Raw genomic sequence first — 22,793 nt, forward strand, 5'->3', positions numbered from 1 at the left:
TTCCCTACACTCGCATTAACATCTGCTAACCATGTATCTTAAACAATCCTACAGCGCCCCGACATTCCACCCACCAAAACAAAAAACTATGCCTTTCGTGAACTAACACTCGCACTTGACTTTTCTTTTTACCTAGCTCTGACCTTGCTAATAGCTTTATTTATTTATTTTATTTTTATTTCAGCTTTATTTAACCAGGTAGGCTAGTTGAGAACAAGTTCTCATTTGCAACTGCGACCTGGCCAAGATAAAGCATAGCAATTCGACACATACAACAACACAGAGTTACACATGGAATAAACAAAACATACAGTCAATAATACAGTAGAACAAAAGAAAACAAACAGTCTATATACAGTGAGTGCAACTTAGGTAAATTAAGGAAATAAATAGGCCATGGTGGCGAAGTAATTACAATATAGCAATTAAACACTGGAATGGTAGATCGGCAGAAGATGAATGTGCAAGTAGAGATACTGGGGTGCAAAGGAGCAAAATAAATAAATCAATACCAGTATGGGGATGAGGTAGGTAGATAGATGGGCTGTTTACAGATCGGCTATGTACAGGTGCAGTGATCTCTAAGCTGCTCTGACAGCTGGTGCTTAAAGTTAGTGAGAGAGATGTGAGTCTCCAGCTTCAGAGATTTTTGCAATTCATTCCAGTCATGGGCAGCAGAGAACTGGAAGGAAAGACAACCAAAGGGGGAATTGGCTTTGGGGGTGACCAGTGAGATATACCTACTGGAGCGCGTGCTACGAGTGGGTACTGCTATGGTGACCAGTGAGCTGAGATAAGGCGGGGCTTTACCTAGCAGAGACTTGTAGATAACCTGTAGCCAGTGGGTTTGGCGACGTGTATGAAGCGGGGGCCAACCAACGAGAGCGTACAGGTCGCAATGGTGGGTAGTGTATGGGGCTTTGGAGACAAAACGGATGGCACTGTGATAGACTGCATCCAGTTTGTTGAGTAGAGTGTTGGAGGCTATTTTATAGATGACATCACCGAAGTCGAGCATCGGTAGGATGGTTGTTTGGCAGCATGAGTGAAGGATGCTTTGTTGTGATATAGGAAGCCGATTCTAGATTAAATTTTGGATTGGAGATGCTTAATATGAGTCTGGAAGGAGAGTTTACAGTCTAACCAGACACCTAGGTATTTGTAGTTGTCCACGTATTCTAAGTCAGAACCGTCCAGAGTTGTGATGCTGGACGGGCGAGCGGGTGCAGGCAGTGATCGGTTGAAGAGCATGCATTTAGTTTTACTTGCATTTAAGCTCATCTAGAGGTTAGTTAACACAGTGTCCAAGGAGGGGCCAGAAGTATACAGAATGGTGTCGTCTGTGTAGAGGTGGATCAGAGAATCACCAGCAGCAAGAGCAACATCATTGATGTATACAGAATAGCTACTTTATTGAAGAAAAATGTAATTACCATGACTGTGAGATGTGGTTGTCCCACCTATTTTAAGATGAATGCACTAATTGTAAGTCGCTCTGGACAAGAGTGCATGCTAAATTACTAAAAAGTACATGTAAAATGTCAGAATGTCCTGAATCGACCCTCTTAAAGTGTGATGATGTTTGCACTGAGTTATAAGTCATTTCACCCTTTTAAACAACCTTCATTGTCAATATTCAGCAGTCTTATAGCTGTGAGCTCATTTTTCATAAGTGAATAATCCCATGCCCTGTGCCCAGAGGCTTGGCATCACTCAGCTGACTGGCATTTTCACACCATCACTGCTTTTTACTGTTCAGCTGGGACTTGGAAGGCTATAGTGGATGATTCATGCTGTTTCCTTTCTCCAGCGTGCTAGCTCTTTTAAGTAGACTGATATAATCCACTCTGTAGTGCGTCCCAGTGGAAAGCATGGCTGCAGGCTTGATAGAGGCCTGATACAGGGCTGATACAGAGCCGACACGCCCATACACCACCCCACAACACCCACAAGGTTAATGAGAATGAGAGATCAATTGTGAAGGTCACGACCGCTGGCTAAATCCTGCCCTCTCAGTCTGGCATGGAGTCAGCTGTGTTTTAGAGATGGTGATGCTTACTAGTACACGTGTGTGTGTTCAGGAGGGAAGAGGATGCTCTGAGGGAGCCTGATTGAGAGTCTCAGGTCTGAGTAGTGAACTCTTCTCTTGGCCCGTCTCATCCCCATGTCTTTCTGTGTTTGACAGCCTTCGCACACTCACCGCCAAGCTCCCGGCTCATTTTTTACAGACGACAGGAGAGTAGAGCTATCCCACTGAATTACTGACACCCTCCAACCAGTCCTGACTGACTCACAGCAGCCAGCCAGGTGATTCACTCCCACCCAGCCCATGTGGTTGGTGGATGGCCAGCAACCTGGATGTGACAGTGGGCAGTGTAGTATGTATGGTGGTGGAGGGACTGGAGCCGGTGGGGAGGGGAATGTACTTAATTAGAATTAGAATTTGGTGGGTGCTTATATTTGTCATATTTCACACATGTACAAGTGTGTATTAATTGGAAATATGTTTTTCTTCATTTACCAACTACCCCTGAGACACCCTCAGACAGTGGGGTCAGGCCAGGGTCTGCCATTATCAAAAGCGACCCTGGAGCAATTAGGGTTTAAGTGCCTTTCTCAAGGGCACATCAGCAGATTGTTCACCTTGTCAGCTCAGGGATTCAAACTAGCGATTTTTTGGGTTACTTGCCCAACGCTCTAACTGCTATGCTATCTATCTTTACCAGGCACTTCCTGTGCTTGTTCCTGAGCTGCTATCCAGCTGAACACCACCCAGACACTGAGTTCCCTATTGGACAGAAAGTGTGTGTAGGTGTGTGAGCACCAGTCAGTGTGTAGAGACTTTTAATGGTCCTATTTGTCCTGCCTGGTTCCTCTTCACTCAGTAGGTCATTCCATGACAATTAGGCCGCTACTGCACTCTCCTGCTCTGCTCACCCCATCCCACACATTCCAGGTATTTAACCTCCCATTTGCTTTGATTGGAAAATGATGGCAGTCTGAAAATTGACGCTCTCGCAGGGTAGAAAGTGTAGAGAGGCACAATGGGGCTGAGAGCACGGAGCGGCGTCGCTAGCCAAGAGGACAGGGGCCCTGCGACAGCTACAAAGAGTATTTCAGCAAACGAAGGGACAGTGTGTTTCAGTTGCCTCTGCTTTCTTTAAGTGATTGGCCCTCCAACAGCCACAGATCTTAGTGGTCTTACACTGCAACTTCTCTGGAGATAGCGAGCCTTCACACTAACACAGCACAGCGCTAATTCAAACACAGCAACCTTCACACTTAGGCACTGGCAACTTTTATTCTAACTCAGCAACTCACACTGTATAATATCTCTGTATAATAGCAGGCTGTTTCTACATTGGAGGATCAGTGGAGGAGTAGTGATATTTACCAGGAGCCTGTCAGAGCAAAGATGCAGCCCTGGTCATTTGTATGGATGCTGGGGTTTACCTGCTCTGTGCTGTGGTATCCAACCCAACAGGAGAAGCAGCTTGTCTTGAGCAGTGGGCAGGATGACATGCATGTGAATGTGAATAGCAGCAGAGAGAGGGAGACCCTGTTAAAGCTGAGGCTTTAGGGTAGACACAAAGCCAGGAGGCAGACAGACAAACAGATGGACAGGCCTAGAGCCCAGGCAGGCAGTGGAGCAGACAGATTGTGCGGCGTAGTGAACAGGCTCGGCCTACCAAAGAGAAGAGCAGGCGATAGACAAACGGCACAGACACGCCAGCTCTGTCAGCCCAGCCACTCACACAGATATGCAAGCTCCTGTATATTTATAAAGCTCAGATAGATGTGTGGTAAATAGGATAAAGCTAGAGATGACTTTCTCACTGGGTTGGATGAAAACCTCTCTCCCTCTCCCCCATCTCCTTTTCCCTATCAGTCTGTCAGAGTGGAATGTTATATCTGTTCTGATCCCTCCCCCACCACGACAACCACCACCACACACACCCCTCCTAGACAGGTCCTGCTCTGTTTACCCCAGCTGCTCCTCTCTGAAGGATGGATGAGATTGTGAAGTTTCGGATTTTGTGTGTGTGTGTGCGCCCGTGTGTGGATGTATGTGTGTGGTCTCATGTTTTTATATGTCTATGCAGATACATATCCTCCTCCTACAGTATGGATATCAGAGATGTAACAGGTCTAAATATGCTATATACTGTATATGCTATGTACAGTTGAAGTCGTAAGTTTACAGACACCTTAGCCAAATACATTTAAACTCAGTTTTTCACAATTCCTGACATTTAATCCTCGTAAAAATTCCCAGTCTTAGGTCAGTTAGGATCCTCACTTTATTTTAAGAATGTGAAATGTCAGAATAATAGTAGAGAGAATGATTTATTTCAGCTTTTATTTCTTTCATCACATTCCCAGTGGGTCAGAAGTTTACATACACTCAATTAGTATTTGGTAGCATTGCGTTTAAATTGTTAAACTTTACGAGTAGCCTTCCACAAGCTTCCCACAATAAGTTGGGTTCATTTAGTCACATTACTCCTGATAGAGCTGGTGTAACTGAGTCAGGTTTGTAGGCCTCCTTGCTTGCACATACTTTTTCAGTTCTGCCCAGAAATGTTCTATAGGATTGAGGTCAGGGCTTTGTGATAGCCACTCCAATACCTTGACTGTGTTGTCCTTAAGCCGTTTTGCCACAACTTTGGAAGTATGCTTGGGGTCATTGTCCATTTGGAAGACCCATTTGCGACCAAGCTGATGTCTTGAGATATTGCGTCAATATATCCACATAATTGTCCTACCTCATAATGCCATCTATTTTGTGAAGTGCACCAGTCCCTCCTGCAGCAAAGCACCCCCACAACATGATGCTGCCACCCCCGTGCTTCACGGTTGGGATTGTGTTCTTCGGCTTGCAAGCCTATCCCTTTTTCCACCAAACATAACGATGGTCATTATGACCAAACAGTTATATTTTTGTTTCATCAGACCAGAGGACATTTCTACAAAAAGTACCATCTTTGTCCCCATGTGCAGTTGCAAACCGTAGTCTGGCTTTTTTATTTGCGGATTTTGAGCAGTGGCTTCTTCCTTGCTGAGCGTCCTTTCAGGTTGTGTCGATATAGGACTCATTTTACTGTGGATATAGATACGTTTGTACCTGTTTCCTCCAGCATCTTCACAAGGTCCTTTGCTGTTGTTCTGGAATTGATTTGCACGTTTCGCCACAAAGTACGTTCATTTCTAGGTGACAGAACGCGTCTCCTTCCTGAGCGGTATGACGGCTGCGTGGTCCCATGGTGTTTATACTTGCGTTCTATTGTTTGTACAGATGAACGTGGTAACTTCAGGCATTTGGAAATTGCTCCCAAGGATGAACCAGACTTGTGGAGACATAAAAAAGAAATTCTGAGGTCTTGGCTGATTTATTTAGATTTTCCCATGATGTCAAGCAAAGAGGCACTTAGTTTGAAGGTAGGCCTTGAAATACAGCCACAGGTTCACCTCCAATTGACTCAAATGATATCAGTTAGCCTATCAGAAGCTTCTAAAGCCATGACATCATTTTCTGCCATTTTCCAAGCTGTTTAAAGGCACAGTCACCTTAGTGAATGTAATCTTCTGACCCACTGGAATTGTGATACAGTGAATTATAAGTTAAATAATTTGTCTGTAAACAATTTTTGGAAAAATTACTTGTGTCATGCACAAAGTAGATGTCCTAACCGACTTTCCCAAACTATAGTTTGTTAACAAGAAATTTGTGGAGTGGTTGAAAAACAAGTTTTAATGACTCCAACCTAAGTGTATGTAAACTTCCGACTCCAACTGTATATGCTATATATATATATATATATATATATATATATGTAAACATTTGTACTCTATGTCATGTCAGTCTCAAGAGAGTAAAACAAAGTGTGTATGAGAGCAGGGAGGAGATGGCAAGAGAGAGAGAGACAGAGAGAGTGAGAGAGAGAGAGAGACAGAGAGAGAGTGAGAGAGAGAGAGAGAGAGACAGAGAGAGAAAGAGAGACAGAGAGAGTGAGAGAGAGAGAGAGTGAGAGAGAGAGAGAGACAGAGAGAGAGTGAGAGAGAGAGAGAGAGAGAGAGAGAGAACACGCTCCAGGTGGAATGGGCTGTCTCTTTCGATCTTACTCTTTCCTAGACAATAATTTGAATAAAATGACAGAAAAACAAAAGTATTCACTGACTGAGATGATGGGGGTTGTCTAACGTGTTTGTGTGGGGGGTATTCTTTCTCCTCCCTATTCCTCGGTCAGACTATTCCTGAATGATAAGATGCCCTTGCCAGGGTTAGAATCGATATGAAGGCTCACCACTAGAGGGTGCTTTTTCAGTGGTGCTGATAAACAGGTTACTGTGGTATTGCATAATAGGAAGTGGCTACAGGAAGTATTTAGAAAACAGCCTGTGTGCCATCGATATGAGTCAGAAACATTTATTCTACTGTCAAAATTTACGACAAAGTTGAAATAGTATGATTTTAGTCATAAAGTCAGTCTCTTCCAAAATAACATTTTGTGAGACTTATAGCTGTGACTGCATCACAACGTAAATTAAGGTTGGGTTTGTTTCAACTCTGCCCACATGCCCTCAGCTGGCAGCACAAAAGCAATCATAATTCAGAGTGCATCTGCACACGACCCAATCACAAGGCCCGTGGTAAATTTGGGTGGACTTTGGATATCTATGGGGCTAGTTCGGGACCATCGGTAAATTACACAATGTACATGGGACAATATGTAGAAAATTCCAATAGTTCCAAAATTCTAGTAGAAAAAATAGAAAAATAACACAAGGAGTAAATACACAATGAGTAACGATAACTTGGCTATGTATACGGGGTACCAGTACCAAGTCGATGTGCTCACCGTCATGGTTTTGTTTTTGACCCAAGGTTATTTTATCATCTATTGTCGCTCTGGATGTCTGCCAAGTTGAGGGCTTCTCTTCAGCCCTGGATGTCTGCCTAGGTGAGGGCTTCTCATCAACCCTGGATGTCTGCCTAGTTGAGGGCTTCTCTTCAGCCCTGGATGTCTGCCTAGGTGAGGGCTTCTCATCAACCCTGGATGTCTGCCTAGTTGAGGGCTTCTCTTCAGCCCTGGATGTCTGCCTAGTTGAGGGCCTCTCTTCAGCCCTGGATGTCTGCCTAGTTGAGGGCTTCTCTTCAGCCCTGGATGTCTGCCTAGTTGAGGCCCTCTCTTCAACCCTGGATGTCTGCCTAGTTGAGGGCCTCTCTTCAGCCCTGGATGTCTGCCTAGTTGAGGGCTTCTCTTCAGCCCTGGATGTCTGCCTAGTTGAGGGCCTCTCTTCAGCCCTGGATGTCTGCCTAGTTGAGGGCTTCTCTTCAGCCCTGGATGTCTGCCTAGTTGAGGCCCTCTCTTCAGCCCTGGATGTCTGCCTAGTTGAGGCCCTCTCTTCAACCCTGGATGTCTGCCTAGTTGATGCCCTCTCTTCAGCCCTGGATGTCTGCCTAGTTGAGGGCTTCTCTTCAGCCCTGGATGTCTGCCTAGTTGAGGGCATCTCTTCAGCCCTGGATGTCTGCCTAGTTGAGGGCTTCTCTTCAGCCCTGGATGTCTGCCTAGTTGAGGCCCTCTCTTCAGCCCTGGATGTCTGCCTAGTTGAGGCCCTCTCTTCAGCCCTGGATGTCTGCCTAGTTGAGGCCCTCTCTTCAGCCCTGGATGTCTGCCTAGTTGAGGCCCTCTCTTCAACCCTGGATGTCTGCCTAGTTGATGCCCTCTCTTCAGCCCTGGATGTCTGCCTAGTTGAGGGCTTCTCTTCAGCCCTGGATGTCTGCCTAGTTGAGGGCATCTCTTCAGCCCTGGATGTCTGCCTAGTTGAGGGCTTCTCTTCAGCCCTGGATGTCTGCCTAGTTGAGGCCCTCTCTTCAGCCCTGGATGTCTGCCTAGTTGAGGCCCTCTCTTCAGCCCTGGATGTCTGCCTAGTTGAGCGCCTCTCTTCAGCCCTGGATGTCTGCCTAGTTGAGGGCCTCTCTTCAGCCCTGGTCTGTCTCTCCCAGTCTGGTTCAGGTGCCCCCGCCACTCACTCTCTCTCTGGAGCTTCGCTCCCCTACATCATACTCATTCACAACTTTTTACTGATCGGCTGTTGGACTATTTGATTAGTGGTTCTTACTATGTTTGTCTAATTATTTAGCAACACTTTTATATGAAGTCTCATGTAATATTAGTGTTTCGAGTTGTGTTGGCAACATTTCTTAGATTGTTCTGTTAGCGTTGTATGCTCTTAGTGCTGTGGTTTCTCTCATGTTAATTGATAGAGCAAGAAACGAACATGCTGCTGTTGCTCATTTTGCTGTTGTCCACCCTTGGCTTTTACAATGTTGGTTATACTTTTAGAGCCCGTTGCTTTGTGAATGAGGAAATATATGACTGTTTCCCCCTTGTGCCTTGAGAGAAACCACACGCTTGCTTTGTAAATGCACGCGAGAACTCTGCACATTTCTCACATTTCAAACAACATGGGAGATATCGGACTCTTGCGCTTGGTACTTAACCATGTCTCTGGACTTTAGACATCTCCTGAAATATGTGGTGTTAAAGACTCTGGTGACTGTGGATTGTCCTTCAACTGCTGTCTGTAAATCCAAATGCTGTAACCCTCGATCCAGACTTGCCATTATCTTGCTGCTTCTACTGTCTGGAAATGTGCAGTCTAACCCAGGCCCTGACATTCTTACCCCTGCCGAATTAAGTAGTCAGAGTGGCATGAAGTTTCTGCATATGAATGTAAGAAGTCTTCTGCCAAAGCTTGATTTTGTGAATATATGGATAAAATCTGCCGACCCTGTTGGATTTATGCTTTCTGAAACCTGTCTCAAAATATCTATTACAGACAAAAATATTGGCATAAATGGTTACAATGTTTTTAGTGCAGATGGTAAATCTAATGGTGGTGGTGTTGCTGTGTACGTAAAAGACAAGTTTGTGACGGTCGTTCTGACTTCTGTTACTAAACCTAAGCAATTTGAATATCTGTCTTTGACCCTAAATCTCAGCTCATCTTTAAATATTGTTGTATCTTGTTGTTATATACCTCCATCTGCTACTGCTGGCTCTCTGGGTGTTATTTTTGAATTGTTATCACAGAATGTCAACTCTGAGTTTGTCCTGATGGGTGATCTGAATCAGGACTGGTTAACATCTAGCTCTGATCAACTCAAAATTCTATGCAATACCTATAATCTCACTCAGATTGTCAACAGTGTAACTAGGTTATCACTCAGATTGTCAACAGTGTAACTAGGTTATCACTCAGATTGTCAACAGTGTAACTAGGTTATCACTCAGATTGTCAACACTGTAACTAGGTTATCACTCAGATTGTCAACACTGTAACTAGGTTATCACTCAGATTGTCAACACTGTAACTAGGTTATCACTCAGATTGTCAACACTGTAACTAGGTTATCACTCAGATTGTCAACACTGTAACTAGGTTATCACTCAGATTGTCAACACTGTAACTAGGTTATCACTCAGATTGTCAACACTGTAACTAGGTTATCACTCAGATTGTCAACACTGTAACTAGGTTATCACTCAGATTGTCAACAGTGTAACTAGGTTATCACTCAGATTGTCAACAGTGTAACTAGGTTATCACTCAGATTGTCAACAGTGAAACTAGGTTATCACTCAGATTGTCAACAGTGTAACTAGGTTATCACTCAGATTGTCAACAGTGTAACTAGGTTATCACTCAGATTGTCAACAGTGTAACTAGGTTATCTAGTTACACTGTCGATCTTCACGTGTCATTACAAAAAGAAAGGTTTTTATTTAGCATTGAATGGAATATAATTTAATTCATCCCTGATGTTGAGTTAGCCTTTTCTTCGAACTCTGGGTGTTGCTATGACCCTTAAACTGAAAGCAGACCACTACCTTAAATCTACTTCGGAAAATGTAAATAATCCCTCCAAATGTTGGCAAGTAGTGAAAGGTTTGGAGTGGAAAAAAGATACACAGTTTCCCAAACGATTGTTGGTAGACACACAGATTGTAACTGAGAGAACTTCTATTCTGAAAGCCTTAAATCAGCATGTTCTAGATGCAGGCAGTTTATTTGAAAAGGTTAAAGGTATAAATGAGCCCCCTGTGAATTTACCTGACACCCCTGTGCACTCCTTCGCCAGGTTCTCCTTCTCATCTTCCTCTGTTTCAGAAGTGTGTAAAACCCTGAAAGAAATTGATAGAATGATGAACTAGTCTTATAGCTTGAGGGTAGAAGCTGTTCCAGGTCCTGTTGGTTCCAGACTTTTTTTGGGGGTTCCAGACTTGGTTCATCGGTACCGCTTGCTGTGCAGTAGCAGAGAGAACAGTCTATGACTTGGTTGAGTCTTTGGCCATTTTTAGGGCCTTCCTCTGACACCGCCTGGTATAGAGGTCCTGTATGGAAGGGAGCTCGGTGCTCAGTGTTACTGTTCAACTGATATTATAGGTGAATGTGACACTGTTCACTTTGATGGTTTGAATTGCCGTACACGCTACCCTCTGTAGCACCTTGTGGTCGGATGCCAAACAGTTTCCATACTAAGCGGTGATGAAGCTTGTCAAGGTGCTCTCAATGGTGCAGCTGTAGAACTTTTTGAGGATCTGAGGGCCCATGACAACTCTTTTCAGCCTCCTGAGGGGGAAGAGGCGTTTTCGTACCCTCATTTTGACTGTGTTGATGTGTGTGGACCATGATAGTTTGTTGGTGATGTGGAAACCGAGAAACTTGGAAACCAAGGAACTTGAAGTTCTTGACCTGTTCCACAACAGGCCCGTCGATGTGGATGGTGCCGTGCTCAGCCCTCCGTTTCCTGTAGTCCACAATCAGCTCCTTTGTCTTGCTGACGTTGAGGGAGAGGTTGTTGTCCTGGCAACACAATGCCAGGTCTCTGACCTCTTCCCTGTAGGCTGTCTCATCGTTGTTGTACAACATGAAAATATTGTCTCATTTACATTGTGTTGATTATTGCAGAGAGGGGATTCTTTCTCAAAAACAGAGTAAAGATGGCCTCAAGATGGAGCCCTATAGAGGACAAAGTAACTAGGCTAATGCACATCGCAGCTGCTCCAAGGATTTGAACAGTTTTGACTCCCAACAGCAGCAGCTCACTTTGAGCAGGCCAAGACCCTTTCGCAAACACAAGTAAATTAGAGGCAAATGATTGTGTTCTTCAGGCCAGTCCTAGCAGTTCTGCTGCCACCCTAGGCCAGATCAACATATGCCGCCCCTGTGTCATGTACAGTATAAAGATTTGGAATGGATTGATAGATTAGAGTAGAGTAATGAAATGTATCATGCACAATTGATGCATTTCAGTTGAGCTTATTCAGTAGCACTTGGAAACTAAACATTGTTGCCAACTATTCATATCGGATAGTTACATTGTTGCAATCACTAGGCAATCAACTGCCTATAGTAGGACACAGAGTTGTTATCAATAAGCCACATATATCACACATGACACTAGTCACGACCCCACAATAGTTCAAATGACAATAAACATGTATTATCAACCAGTAGAACTGTAAAAAGAGTGAGATATAATTTGTACTTTCATAAATGCATGCGCTGGATCAGTGTAAAATAATCTTTCTCTCAATGAACCAGCCTTAACCGATTTTGTTTATTTACATATCGAATTTGATTGTCAAACATCAGTTTGATAATTTCTTCATTTTGTCGCTGCCTAGTGTCCTCTTTCCAGTCCTATGGTGCTGAATGGGGAGTGGGACGGGCCAGTCCAGTCATGGTTAGAAAGGTTCCAGCTTTTGTCAAATTAACTAAATATATTTTTTGCATTTTAGCTAACTGTAATCATTTTCCTAACCTTAACCTAATTCTACTAACCTGCTATGTTAATTACCATAACCTGCTGTGTAAGTTCTACCCTGCTATGTTAATTACCATAACCTGCTGTGTAAGTTCTACCCTGCTATGTTAATTACCATAACCTGCTGTGTAAGTACTAACCTGCTATGTTAATTACCATAACCTGCTGTGTAAGTTCTACCCTGCTATGTTAATTACCATAACCTGCTGTGTAAGTTCTACCCTGCTATGTTAATTACCATAACCTGCTGTGTAAGTACTAACTTGCTATGTTAATAACCATAACCTGCTGTGTAAGTTCTACCCTGCTATGTTAATTACCATAACCTGCTGTGTAAGTTCTACCCTGCTATGTTAATTACCATAACCTGCTGTGTAAGTACTAACCTGCTATGTTAATTACCATAACCTGCTGTGTAAGTACTAACCTGCTATGTTAATTACCATAACCTGCTGTGTAAGTACTAACCTGCTATGTTAATTACCATAACCTGCTGTGTAAGTTCTACCCTGCTATGTTAATTACCATAACCTGCTGTGTAAGTTCTACCCTGCTATGTTAATTACCATAACCTGCTGTGTAAGTTCTACCCTGCTATGTTAATTACCATAACCTGCTGTGTAAGTACTAACCTGCTATGTTAATTACCATAACCTGCTGTGTAAGTTCTAACCTGCTATGTTAATTACCATAACCTGCTGTGTAAGTACTAACCTGCTATGTTAATTACCATAACCTGCTGTGTAAGTTCTAACCTGCTATGTTAATTACCATAACCTGCTGTGTAAGTTCTAACCTGCTATGTTAATTACCATAACCTGCTGTGTAAGTTCTAACCTGCTATGTTAATTACCATAACCTGCTGTGTAAGTACTAACCTGCTATGTTAATTACCATAACCTGCTGTGTAAGTACTAACCTGCTATGTTAATTACCATAACCTGCTGTGTAAGTTCTAACCTGCTATGTTAATTACCATAACCTGCTGTGTAAGTTCTACCCTGCTATGTTAATTACCATAACCTGCTGTGTAAGTTCTACCCTGCTATGTTAATTACCATAACCTGCTGTGTAAGTACTAACCTGCTATGTTAATTACCATAACCTGCTGTGTAAGTACTAACATGCTATGTTAATTACCATAACCTGCTGTGTAAGTTCTAACCTGCTATGTTAATTACCATAACCTGCTGTGTAAGTTCTAACCTGCTATGTTAATTACCATAACCTGCTGTGTAAGTACTAACCTGCTATGTTAATTACCATAACCTGCTGTGTAAGTACTAACCTGCTATGTTAATTACCACAACCTGCTGTGTAAGTACTAACATGCTATGTTAATTACCATAACCTGCTGTGTAAGTACTAACCTGCTATGTTAATTACCATAATCTGCTGTGTAAGTTCTAACCTGCTATGTTAATTACCATAACCTGCTGTGTAAGTACTAACCTGCTATGTTAATTACCATAACCTGCTGTGTAAGTTCTAACCTGCTATGTTAATTACCATAACCTGCTGTGTAAGTACTAACCTGCTATGTTAATTACCATAACCTGCTGTGTAAGTACTAACCTGCTATGTTAATTACCATAACCTGCTGTGTAAGTACTAACCTGCTATGTTAATTACCATAACCTGCTGTGTAAGTACTAACCTGCTATGTTAATTACCATAACCTGCTGTGTAAGTACTAACCTGCTATGTTAATTACCATAACCTGCTGTGTAAGTTCTAACCTGCTAGTAAAAATTCCAAACAAAAATCTGGATCCTTTCTAGCCATGACCGGCCGGCCCTGGTCTTCGTAGACGGCCATGTTTTGTTATTTATTGGGCCCAATTAAAATGTTTATGCCTAAGCTAAATTAAATTAGAGAAGCCTAGATTGTTTTTGAAAACAGCTGTGTCTTGTTATTTATTAATTTAAATGTTCATACAAGTAGCCTAAAGGACAGGTGATTTGCAAATAATGGTATACTAATATTATATTTTGAAGTTGTGTTTTATTATCGTGTAGGCGACTTGCTCTTCTAGGCTTAATGTTTTTTTCTTTTTTTAAATGATATTCATGATATTCATATTCATGATTTATAGCAGGAATGAAGCAATGTTTTGCTTTTCAATAAAACCTGGCATGTTGTTATAAGAACATTGTTCTACTTTATATTTTTACAATTTTACAGGCTAATTTCTCATTTCTATTCTGTTCAAATGAATGACAATAATCTAAATGGTATTTTGAGCAGCGTGGGTGGACACCCCAATGCATATGGATGTCTGGTAATTAAACATTGCCGGTCACGTTAAATGTTGCCGGTCACGTTGTCCAGCGCCAAAGTCAACTTTACCACGGTCGCACACCAGCAGGCCGAAGCTAATTGGCAGAATAATTTGGCGAACTTTTCCCACCTGCGAACACACACAAGAGACACCGACATCAAACCACACCCCAAAACCAACTCAAGTTTGAATTCAGTCATGGCCGCTAGCATTTCTTAATGAACCAAATCTAACATGAGGCCAAATCAGGAAGTGCAGTCAGCCTTTAATTGAGACTTAATTGTTTTGGGAGGCTCTTCTGTAACTGTTCTGATGCACCACTAGTTTCACAAGGCAGTGGAATACTCTGGAGAATTGACCTTTGTCTCAGTGCAGTACAAACATGATTTTTCCTCAGACACACAAACTTGAGCTGTTTAGAGAAAAGCAACATTGTTTTTCTGTGAGCTACTGGAATCTGGTTACGTCCTGTCTAGTCCCATCCTTCTTCCTCCATGGGGCCAGTAGGACTGATGTTTCCCCTTTTCCACTGTGTCCACAGGTAGAATGTAAGAAGGCCCAGCCCAAGGAGGTGATGTTCCCACCAGGCACGCGAGGGAGGGCCAGGGGCCTGCCCTACACCATGGACGCCTTCATGCTGGGGATGGGCATGCTGAGTGAGTATGGACCAACACTACTCCAGCACAGTCCAGCACGTTACTCAGTCCCACACGGTAACGCACTCCCTAACACTCACTCTCCAACAGGTGTGCTATGGTAAAGGTCTCCATAGATGAATTGGCCAAACCATTGGTTTTTGGATTGCTAGACCTTATGGTATTAGATGGAAACCAATGTGCTGGTGATATAAATGGAGTCTAACTAATGTATTGGTGAGATAGAGAAAAGGGTACTCAGATTAACCGGGTGATGCTCCTCATTGAGCTATTCCAAGGTGTGCCGTGCCTGTGGCCACAAGTGGTCTATTTTTCTGGCTCTGGTGAGTCCCAGGTGGCCCTGGGCGTAGGGAGCAGGGCACCACATTATCAGGATAATTTAAGAGGAAAATTGGGGTAATGTAAAATTATGGATTCATCATTCTGTCTGTGTAACCCCTGCAGTGGGTAATGACGGGGACACGGAGGGGTGTCATGGGGGGGGGGGCATCATCTGTAGGGAGCCAACTCTAGCTCTTTCTCTTCAGTCCTCCTCCTCTCCCTCATCACCATTCAGCTCCCCATCCCTCCCTCTCTCTCTCTCTCCCTCTCTCTCTCTCTCTCTCTCTCTCTCTCTCTCTCTCTCTCTCTCTCTCTCTCTCTCTATATATATATATATATATATATATTCCTCACCTCTCAGCGGGGTTGCTGAGGGCATGACACTGATATCAGACTGATTTTACTGATGGTAAAAGTGAAGGTAACACCCCGTAAGTGGTTCTGTCAGCACCGTAGTTCCCCATCCAGATTTCTTCAGTTTGAACTATTAAACAAGCGCAGTGAACTTTTCAGAACTTATTACGGATCAATGCGTCACTGTGGAGGAGGGGGAAAACAGTGTGCTCCGGAGGGAGAAGTGGGGCTGAGGAGGCGGGGAAAACAGTGTGCTCTGGAGGGAGAAGTGAGGCTGAGGAGGCGGGGAAAACAGTGTGCTCTGGAGGGAGAAGTGAGGCTGAGGAGGCGGGGAGTGCTCATGTGAGAATATTAACTGCCAACTTATTTGGAGACACTCTTATCTAAATGAAATTGGAAAAAGCAGGACAGCGAAACATTCCTTTGTATAATTTGCATTTGGAAGAACCCCAGAGCCGGCCTCATTATTTAACTGTAAGGTTCTTATACGCCAAATCTCATTAAATCCGGTCCCTAGTTCCTTTGTTTACTGCACCTAATCTAGCTATTTATCTTTATTGTGTTGTGCCCGATGTATGTTTGCTGAAATTAATACACATTTGAACCTGGGCGAAGTATGGGTGTACCAGATGGATAATTGATTTTAAAGTGAATCAGAACTGTTGAACCATAAAATAGGTACATTAGCATGCATATTAATAACGCAAATAAGAGGGCCTGGAAGCAGCCCCGGGGCCAGATCCACTGACAGCCTTTATTTACAGCCTTTATTTACTGAGATGGCGGGCGGCGGAGACGCTAGGTTCAACACGCCAGAGTAATGAGTTCTCCCCCTTCTTCTCCTCTACTCCTTCTCTTCTCCTCCCTCTTTTTGTCTTCTGTCTTCTCAGACTCAGATCCCCCTGGTTAAAAACCCCTTTGTGTGTTTATGTACAGATGCCACATCTTAATTAGACCTAGTTTCACACAGCAGGAAAATAATACTGTAGCAACAGGAAATGTGAATTGTTATGTGGATTAGAATTAATGGACATTTTTCTTAGTGGTAGCTACATTTTTTGTTAGGGCAAATCAAGTCTGACATTTTAAAGTGGAATTTACACACGTTAGAAGCATTTTTAAATCATAAATATTAGGGATGCATGATATAATGACATAACGGCACCACATATAATTTAGCGCTACACGTGCAGCACAGCATTCCTAACCTAGCCCACAATGTCTGCTGTGTGGATCAAGCAGTCAACAAGTCGAGCAGTCATTTGAAAGAGTTTCAAAGGTGAAATCTATTAATGCCAAGATAATTTATTGGCCTTGACAATCAACTGTTCTCTGTCGTGGGTTATGTTGGCTTTCGCCGACTGGTCGAGCACTGGTACAGACTACCAAGGGCGCTATTTTTTAGATGTTGCCCTACCGGAGTTACACAGTAATAGCGTCACAGCTATTAGCTTCACAACTGACATTTGGGCCAGCGATATCAGCCCCATGAGCATGCTGAGTCTGACAGCACAGTGGGTCATTGAGGATTTCGTACTGAGGGAAGTCGTATTGCATGCTCATGAATGTGCTGGTTGTCATACCGCTGATGCCATTTCAATGGCATTTGAGAACATGTTTGAAACTTGGAAACATGAACACACTAGCTAGCTCCATTCAAACAACTGACTCGAGAAATAAGCTCATCAACTGCGCCTGCAGCAGACGTGATACCCTCTGTCATGGCATTGAAACGCCTGCTCAACAAAACTGCCGACACAGGCTGTGAACAAGCGATTCGGTGGCACTCTCTCTTTACTGTGTCGACATCATGCTTGATGCAGGACCGCTACATCGATGCAGACAGGAAGAGAGGCCACGGACAGACAAAGCTGAAACTTCGTTGCTTGACATGTATGATGAAATCCTGGTTGAGAATGAAACGACTGAACAAATGAACAATGAAACAGCACAGCAAGTAAGTGAAAGAAATAGGTTTTGTTTATGTTTTACTGGTAATGGGGAAATACGTAACTGTCAACAAAATAACATTTTGGTCAGTGTGGTGTGTGTGTGTAACCTTTATTTAACTAGGCAAGTCAGTTAAGAACAAATTCTTATTTACAATGACGGCCTACGCCAACCAAACCCGGACGACGCTGGGCCAATTGTGCGCTGCCCTATGGGACTCCCAATCACGGCCGGATGTGATACAGCCTGGATTCAAATCAGGGACTGTAGTGACGCCTCCTGCACTGAGATGCAGTGCCTTAGACCACTGCGTCCATGTGTGTGTGTTAACTATTTAACTGTACTAGAATGCTTGAAAGGCCGCAAACATTTTTAATATCAGTTATTGGTATAATTTTTTGGGGCAAGGACAATATCGGATATACTACACGTTTCCATTTCCTGATGTGCAGGAAAATTACTGCAACAACAGGATGATCAAATTAAGATACAGCATCTGTACGTGCGTAAATGCTTGCCCCCGCACTTCTTAACAATGACACATTGCACATACACACATGTAGGCTGCTGATTGGGGTGACTGAATACAGTTGAAGTCGGAAGTTGACATACACTTAGGTTGGAGTCATTAAAACTCGTTTTTCAACCACTCCACAAATGGTTGGCCGCTCAGCAAGGAAGAAGCCACAGCTCTAAAACCGCCATAAAAAAGCCAGACTACGGTTTGCAACTGCACATAGGGACAAAGATCGTAATTTTTGGAGAAATATCCTCTGGACTGATGAAACAAAAATAGAGCTCTTTGGCCATAATGACCATCGTTATGTTTGTAGGAAAAAGGGGGAGGCTTGCAAGCCAAAGAACACCATCCCAACCGTGAAGCACGGGGGTGGCAGCATCATGTTGTGGGGGTGCTTTGCTGCAGGAGGGACTGGTGCACTTCACAAAATAGATGGCATTATGAGGTAGGAAAATTATGTGGATATACTGAAGCAACATCTCAAGACATCAGTCAGGAAGTTAAAGCTTGGTCGCAAATGGGTCATCCAAATGGACAATGACCCCAAGCATACTTCCAAAGTTGTGGCAAAATGGCTAAAGGACAACCAAGTCAAGGTATTGGAGTGGCCATCACAAAGCCCTGACCTCAGTCCCATAGAAAATCTGTGGGCAGAACTGAAAAAGCGTGTGCGAGCACGGAGGCCTTACAAACCTGACTCCGTTACACCAGCTGTCAGGAGGAATGGGCCAAAATTCACCCAACTTATTGTGGGAAACCTGAAACGTTTGACCCAATTTAACCAATTTAAAGGCAATGCTACCAAATACTAATATAGTGTAGGTAAACTTCTGACCCACTGGGAATGTGATGAAAGAAATAAAAGCTGAAATAAATAATTCTCTCTAATATTATTCTGACATTTCACATTCTTAAAATGAAGTGGTGATGCTAACTGACCTAAAACATTGAATTTTTACTGGGATTAGTTTAAATGTATTTGGTTAAGGTGTATGTCAACTTTCGACTTCAACTCTATGAACACTGGAGTGTGTGTATGAGAGTGTGTGAGTAAGGTTTTCTTTCTTTCTGTCTATGGGCACATGGCTGTGGCTGCTCTGTATGCTCCTGATGTGCTGTAGCCCTCCCCCATGTCCTGCGCCAGCGGCCCCAGTGTCAACAGAACGCCACAGAACAGTATTCACGCCATGCCCTTTAAATACCAGCTCCTGACCCCCCACTCCCGGCATGTAGATGTGCCTTATTTAACTCTCTGCTGGGATAGTCAGCACACAGTTACCTACCTACCGCACTGCAGCAGGAGGCCCAGGTCAAACACAGACACACACACACTGGCTAAAATATCTTAGCTATTCCCTTTTAGGGCTTTTACCGAACTCCATGTGGTTGGTTCAATCACTATTTTTTGGTGATGGTGTTTTCTACATGCACAGTCTAAATCAGAGGTCTCCAACCTTTTCTAGCATAAGAGCTACTTCAAAAAATATTTTATGTTGCGAGCTACTCATTTTCTTTCTACCTTTCAAATAGGAACATTCTTCTCCTCTCCCCTGCAACTCTTCCCCAGGTTCTTAGTGTACAAGAGAAAGTAGTACACTGTTTTCTGTCAGTATACATGTTAAAAATAATGGTTCATAAATAACTCTAAGGGGGCCCCTATAAAAATATAAATTTTTGCCCTGTTTTATATTTTGCCAAATTATGTTCTCGATTACACATTTTCCTGGGTTTAGATTTAGTTTTGTTTTTCAGTCTTAAAATTTGAATTGTTCATAGATAATGATATGTGATGTTCTGAGTCCATTTCAATGCTTAAATAACATCAGAATATGTATATATATTGAGAAGGTTTTGGGGAAAGTACACTAAATTACCAAAAGTTTGCGGATACCTGCTCATTGAACATATCATTCCAAAATCATGGACATTAATATGGAGTTTGTTCCTCTTTGCTGCTACAACATTCTCCACTCTTCTGAGAAGGCGTTCCACTTGATGTTGGATCATTTCTGCGGGGATTTAATTCCATTCAGCCACAAGAGCATTAGCGAGGTAGGGAACTGATGTTGAGCAATTAGACCTGGCTCGCAGTTGGCGTTCCAATTCATCCCAAAGGTGTTCGGTGGGGTTGAGGTCAGGGCTCTGTTCAGGCCAGTCAAGTTCTTCCACGCCGATCTCGACAAACCATTTCTGTACGGACTTCCCTTTGTGCACAGGGGCATTGTCATGCTGAAACAGGAAAGGGCCTTCACCAAACTGTTGCCTTGAAGTTGGAAGCACAGAATCGTCTACAATGTCATTGTATGCTGTAGCGTTAAGACTTCCCTTCACTGGAACCCAATAAAAACATTCTCCTGGCATCTGGACTGCCAGATGGTGAAGCGTGATTCAGCATTCCAGAGAACGCGTATCCACTGCTCCAGAGTTTAATGGCGGCGAGCTATGCACCACTCCTGTCGATGCTTGGCATTGGGCATGGTGATTTTAGGCTTGTGTGTGCTGCTCCGGCATGGAAACCCATTTCATGAAGGTCCTGACAAACAGTTATTGTGCTTTGGAAGTATGCTTGGGCTAATTGTCCAATTAGAAGACCCATTTGCGACCAAGCTTTAACTTCCTGACTGATGTCTTGAGATGTTGCTTCAATATATCCATATAATTTTCCCTACCTCATGATGCCATCTATTTTGTGAAGTGCACCAGTCCCTCCTGCAGCAAAGCACCCTCACAACATGATGCTGCCACCCCTGTGCTTCACAGTTGGGATGGTGTTCTTTGGCTTGCGAGCCTCCCCCTTTTTCCTCCAAACATAAAAAAAGTACGATCTTTGTCCCCATGTGCAGTTGCAAACTGTAGTCTGGCTTTTTTATGGCAGTTTTGGAGGAAGTGGCTTCTTCCTTGCTGAGCGGCCTTACTGTTTATGTCGATATAGGACTCTTTTTACTGTAGATATAGATACTTTTGTACCGGCTGCGTGGTCTCATGGTGTTTATACTTGCATACTATTGTTTGTACAGATGAACGTGGTACCTTAAGGTGTTTGGAAATTGCTCCCAAGGATGAACCAGACTTGTGGAGGTCTACAACTTTTTTTCTGAGGTCTTGGCTGATTTATTTTGATTTTCCCATGATGTCAAGCAAAGAGGCACAGAGTTTGAAGGTAGGCCTCGAAATACATCCACATTTACATCTCCAATGGACTCAAATGATGTCAATTAGCCTAACATTATAAGTGAAATAATGTGTCTGTAAACAATTGCTGGGAACATTGCTTGTGTCATGCACAAAGTAGATGTCCTAACCGACTTGCCAAAACTATAGTTTGTTTGTTAAAAAGACATTTGTGGAGTGGTTGAAAAACAAGTTTTAATGACTCCAACCCAAGTGTATGTAAATTTCCGACTTCAACTGTGCATAGTGTATTTCTGTCAACCCAGAAGATGGTATCACACCAACTGGCTACACACAGAGTGATAGACAAGCTCGCGCACCACACAGACAGGGGCAATATTACTGGAAATTAATTGGCAGATATTGTGTTAGATTTGTCTTTTTAAGCCAATAGTGGCTATCCAGGGGTGGGATAATAGCTGGGAGCTTGCAGTGTCTGATACTTGTGAGATTTGTTTATGACCGTTTGCGGTGGAACAATGCATGTACTTTCAGAATTGTTTGGCGAGCTACTAACCTGTTGGAGACCCCTGGTCTAAATGCTAAAGTTGACAGTCAAACAGCAATGTGTGGTTTATCGTTGTGGTCATGGTGGTAATGATGCCGTCTCTTCCAATGATCACATCATTGCCAAATTCACAGTGATCTGGTGATGTGTTTTCTCATCAGTCCCCAAGAGGAAGGCTTGGAGCTCGTCTAGCCTCTCCTATTTCATTCCTGCAGGTCAAGTCTCCCCTCATCGCCCTTCAGCCAGAAGCAGCTTCTCACTTGGTCAGGATTAAATTGAACTTTGTCATGGGCAGCAAAAGGCTGATTGGATATTTATTACCCAGACAGACATGTTTCTTTCCCCTGGAAGTGGAAGAGCTGGCCTCTGAGCTGTCCTCTGTCTCTGTACCAACAGCCCTGGTCTGGTCTAGGGTGACGCTGAGATAACAGCAATCATCACAATCATACAGTATTAATGTACCTCCAGAGAAATTATGCTGATACATCCCCCTTAGTATTTGTGCACCTTTTTTTTGTAACTCCAAGAAGAGATCATTGCCAACAACTATATGTATTGGTAATGTTTCGCTGGGGAAAGCAAACAGAAAGTGCCGGTGACTGTACTGCAGAAAGTTAGTTGCAGTGTATGCTCACTAGAGAGAGCAAATCTGTTTGAAATAATGGACACTTTCACAGGGAACAGCAGACTAGTTTATCAAGTTATTACTCTCTGATAACCTTATTAAAGTAGAAGAATATCTGCAGTGAAACAGGCTTTTCCTGGTATTTTCTGTTTAATACTATCATGTGTGTGTTCTCTGTACATTTACCAGTGGACTCTGGTAATTTGCTCCTGGCCTGAGGGAATCCCTTTTTACTGGCTAATTCAGTCAAAGTTTTGGCCGGAGATGATAACAGCTTTTTATGACAGATAAAGGCTTTGAAATATTCTCACAAACAGTGTGTTTGTGTGATGATCAAACAGATTTTTCTTGATCTGTGATTCGATCATACCTTAGTGTGGATGATAATCAGTCATACTCACTCACTCACTTACTCACCTGTTCACACTCTCAAATGTCTCAGTATACAGAGGAATACACACACACACACACACACACACACACACACACACACACACACACACACACACTCTCTGCCCAAACACACACTCTGTTTCTCAATATGTTCCCCCAGCTGCTGCTGTTTGAAACC

General features: G+C 43.2%; 1 protein-coding gene across 19 annotated transcripts in view; it reads left to right on the plus strand.

The window, feature by feature from the left end:
• Positions 1-22,793, plus strand: part of LOC110537258 (RNA-binding protein Musashi homolog 2) — a 367,078-nt gene that overhangs the window by 279,240 nt on the left and 65,045 nt on the right. For 14 of the 19 annotated variants that reach the window (XR_005034923.1, XR_005034924.1, XR_005034927.1 and 11 more), the window contains exon 9: positions 14,659-14,830. Coding sequence is in view for 13 of the 19 variants with exons in the window: in XM_036937268.1 (XP_036793163.1) it covers positions 14,659-14,830 (172 nt within the window). In the remaining 6 variants the exon portion in view is untranslated. The remainder of the gene's footprint in view (positions 1-14,658; positions 14,831-22,793) is intronic. The other 5 variants (XR_005034925.1, XR_005034926.1, XR_005034928.1 and 2 more) reach the window with 1 other exon arrangement.

The sequence above is a fragment of the Oncorhynchus mykiss genome, chromosome 12, assembly GCF_013265735.2.
Source record: "Oncorhynchus mykiss isolate Arlee chromosome 12, USDA_OmykA_1.1, whole genome shotgun sequence".
Classification (NCBI taxonomy): Eukaryota; Metazoa; Chordata; class Actinopteri; order Salmoniformes; family Salmonidae; genus Oncorhynchus; species Oncorhynchus mykiss.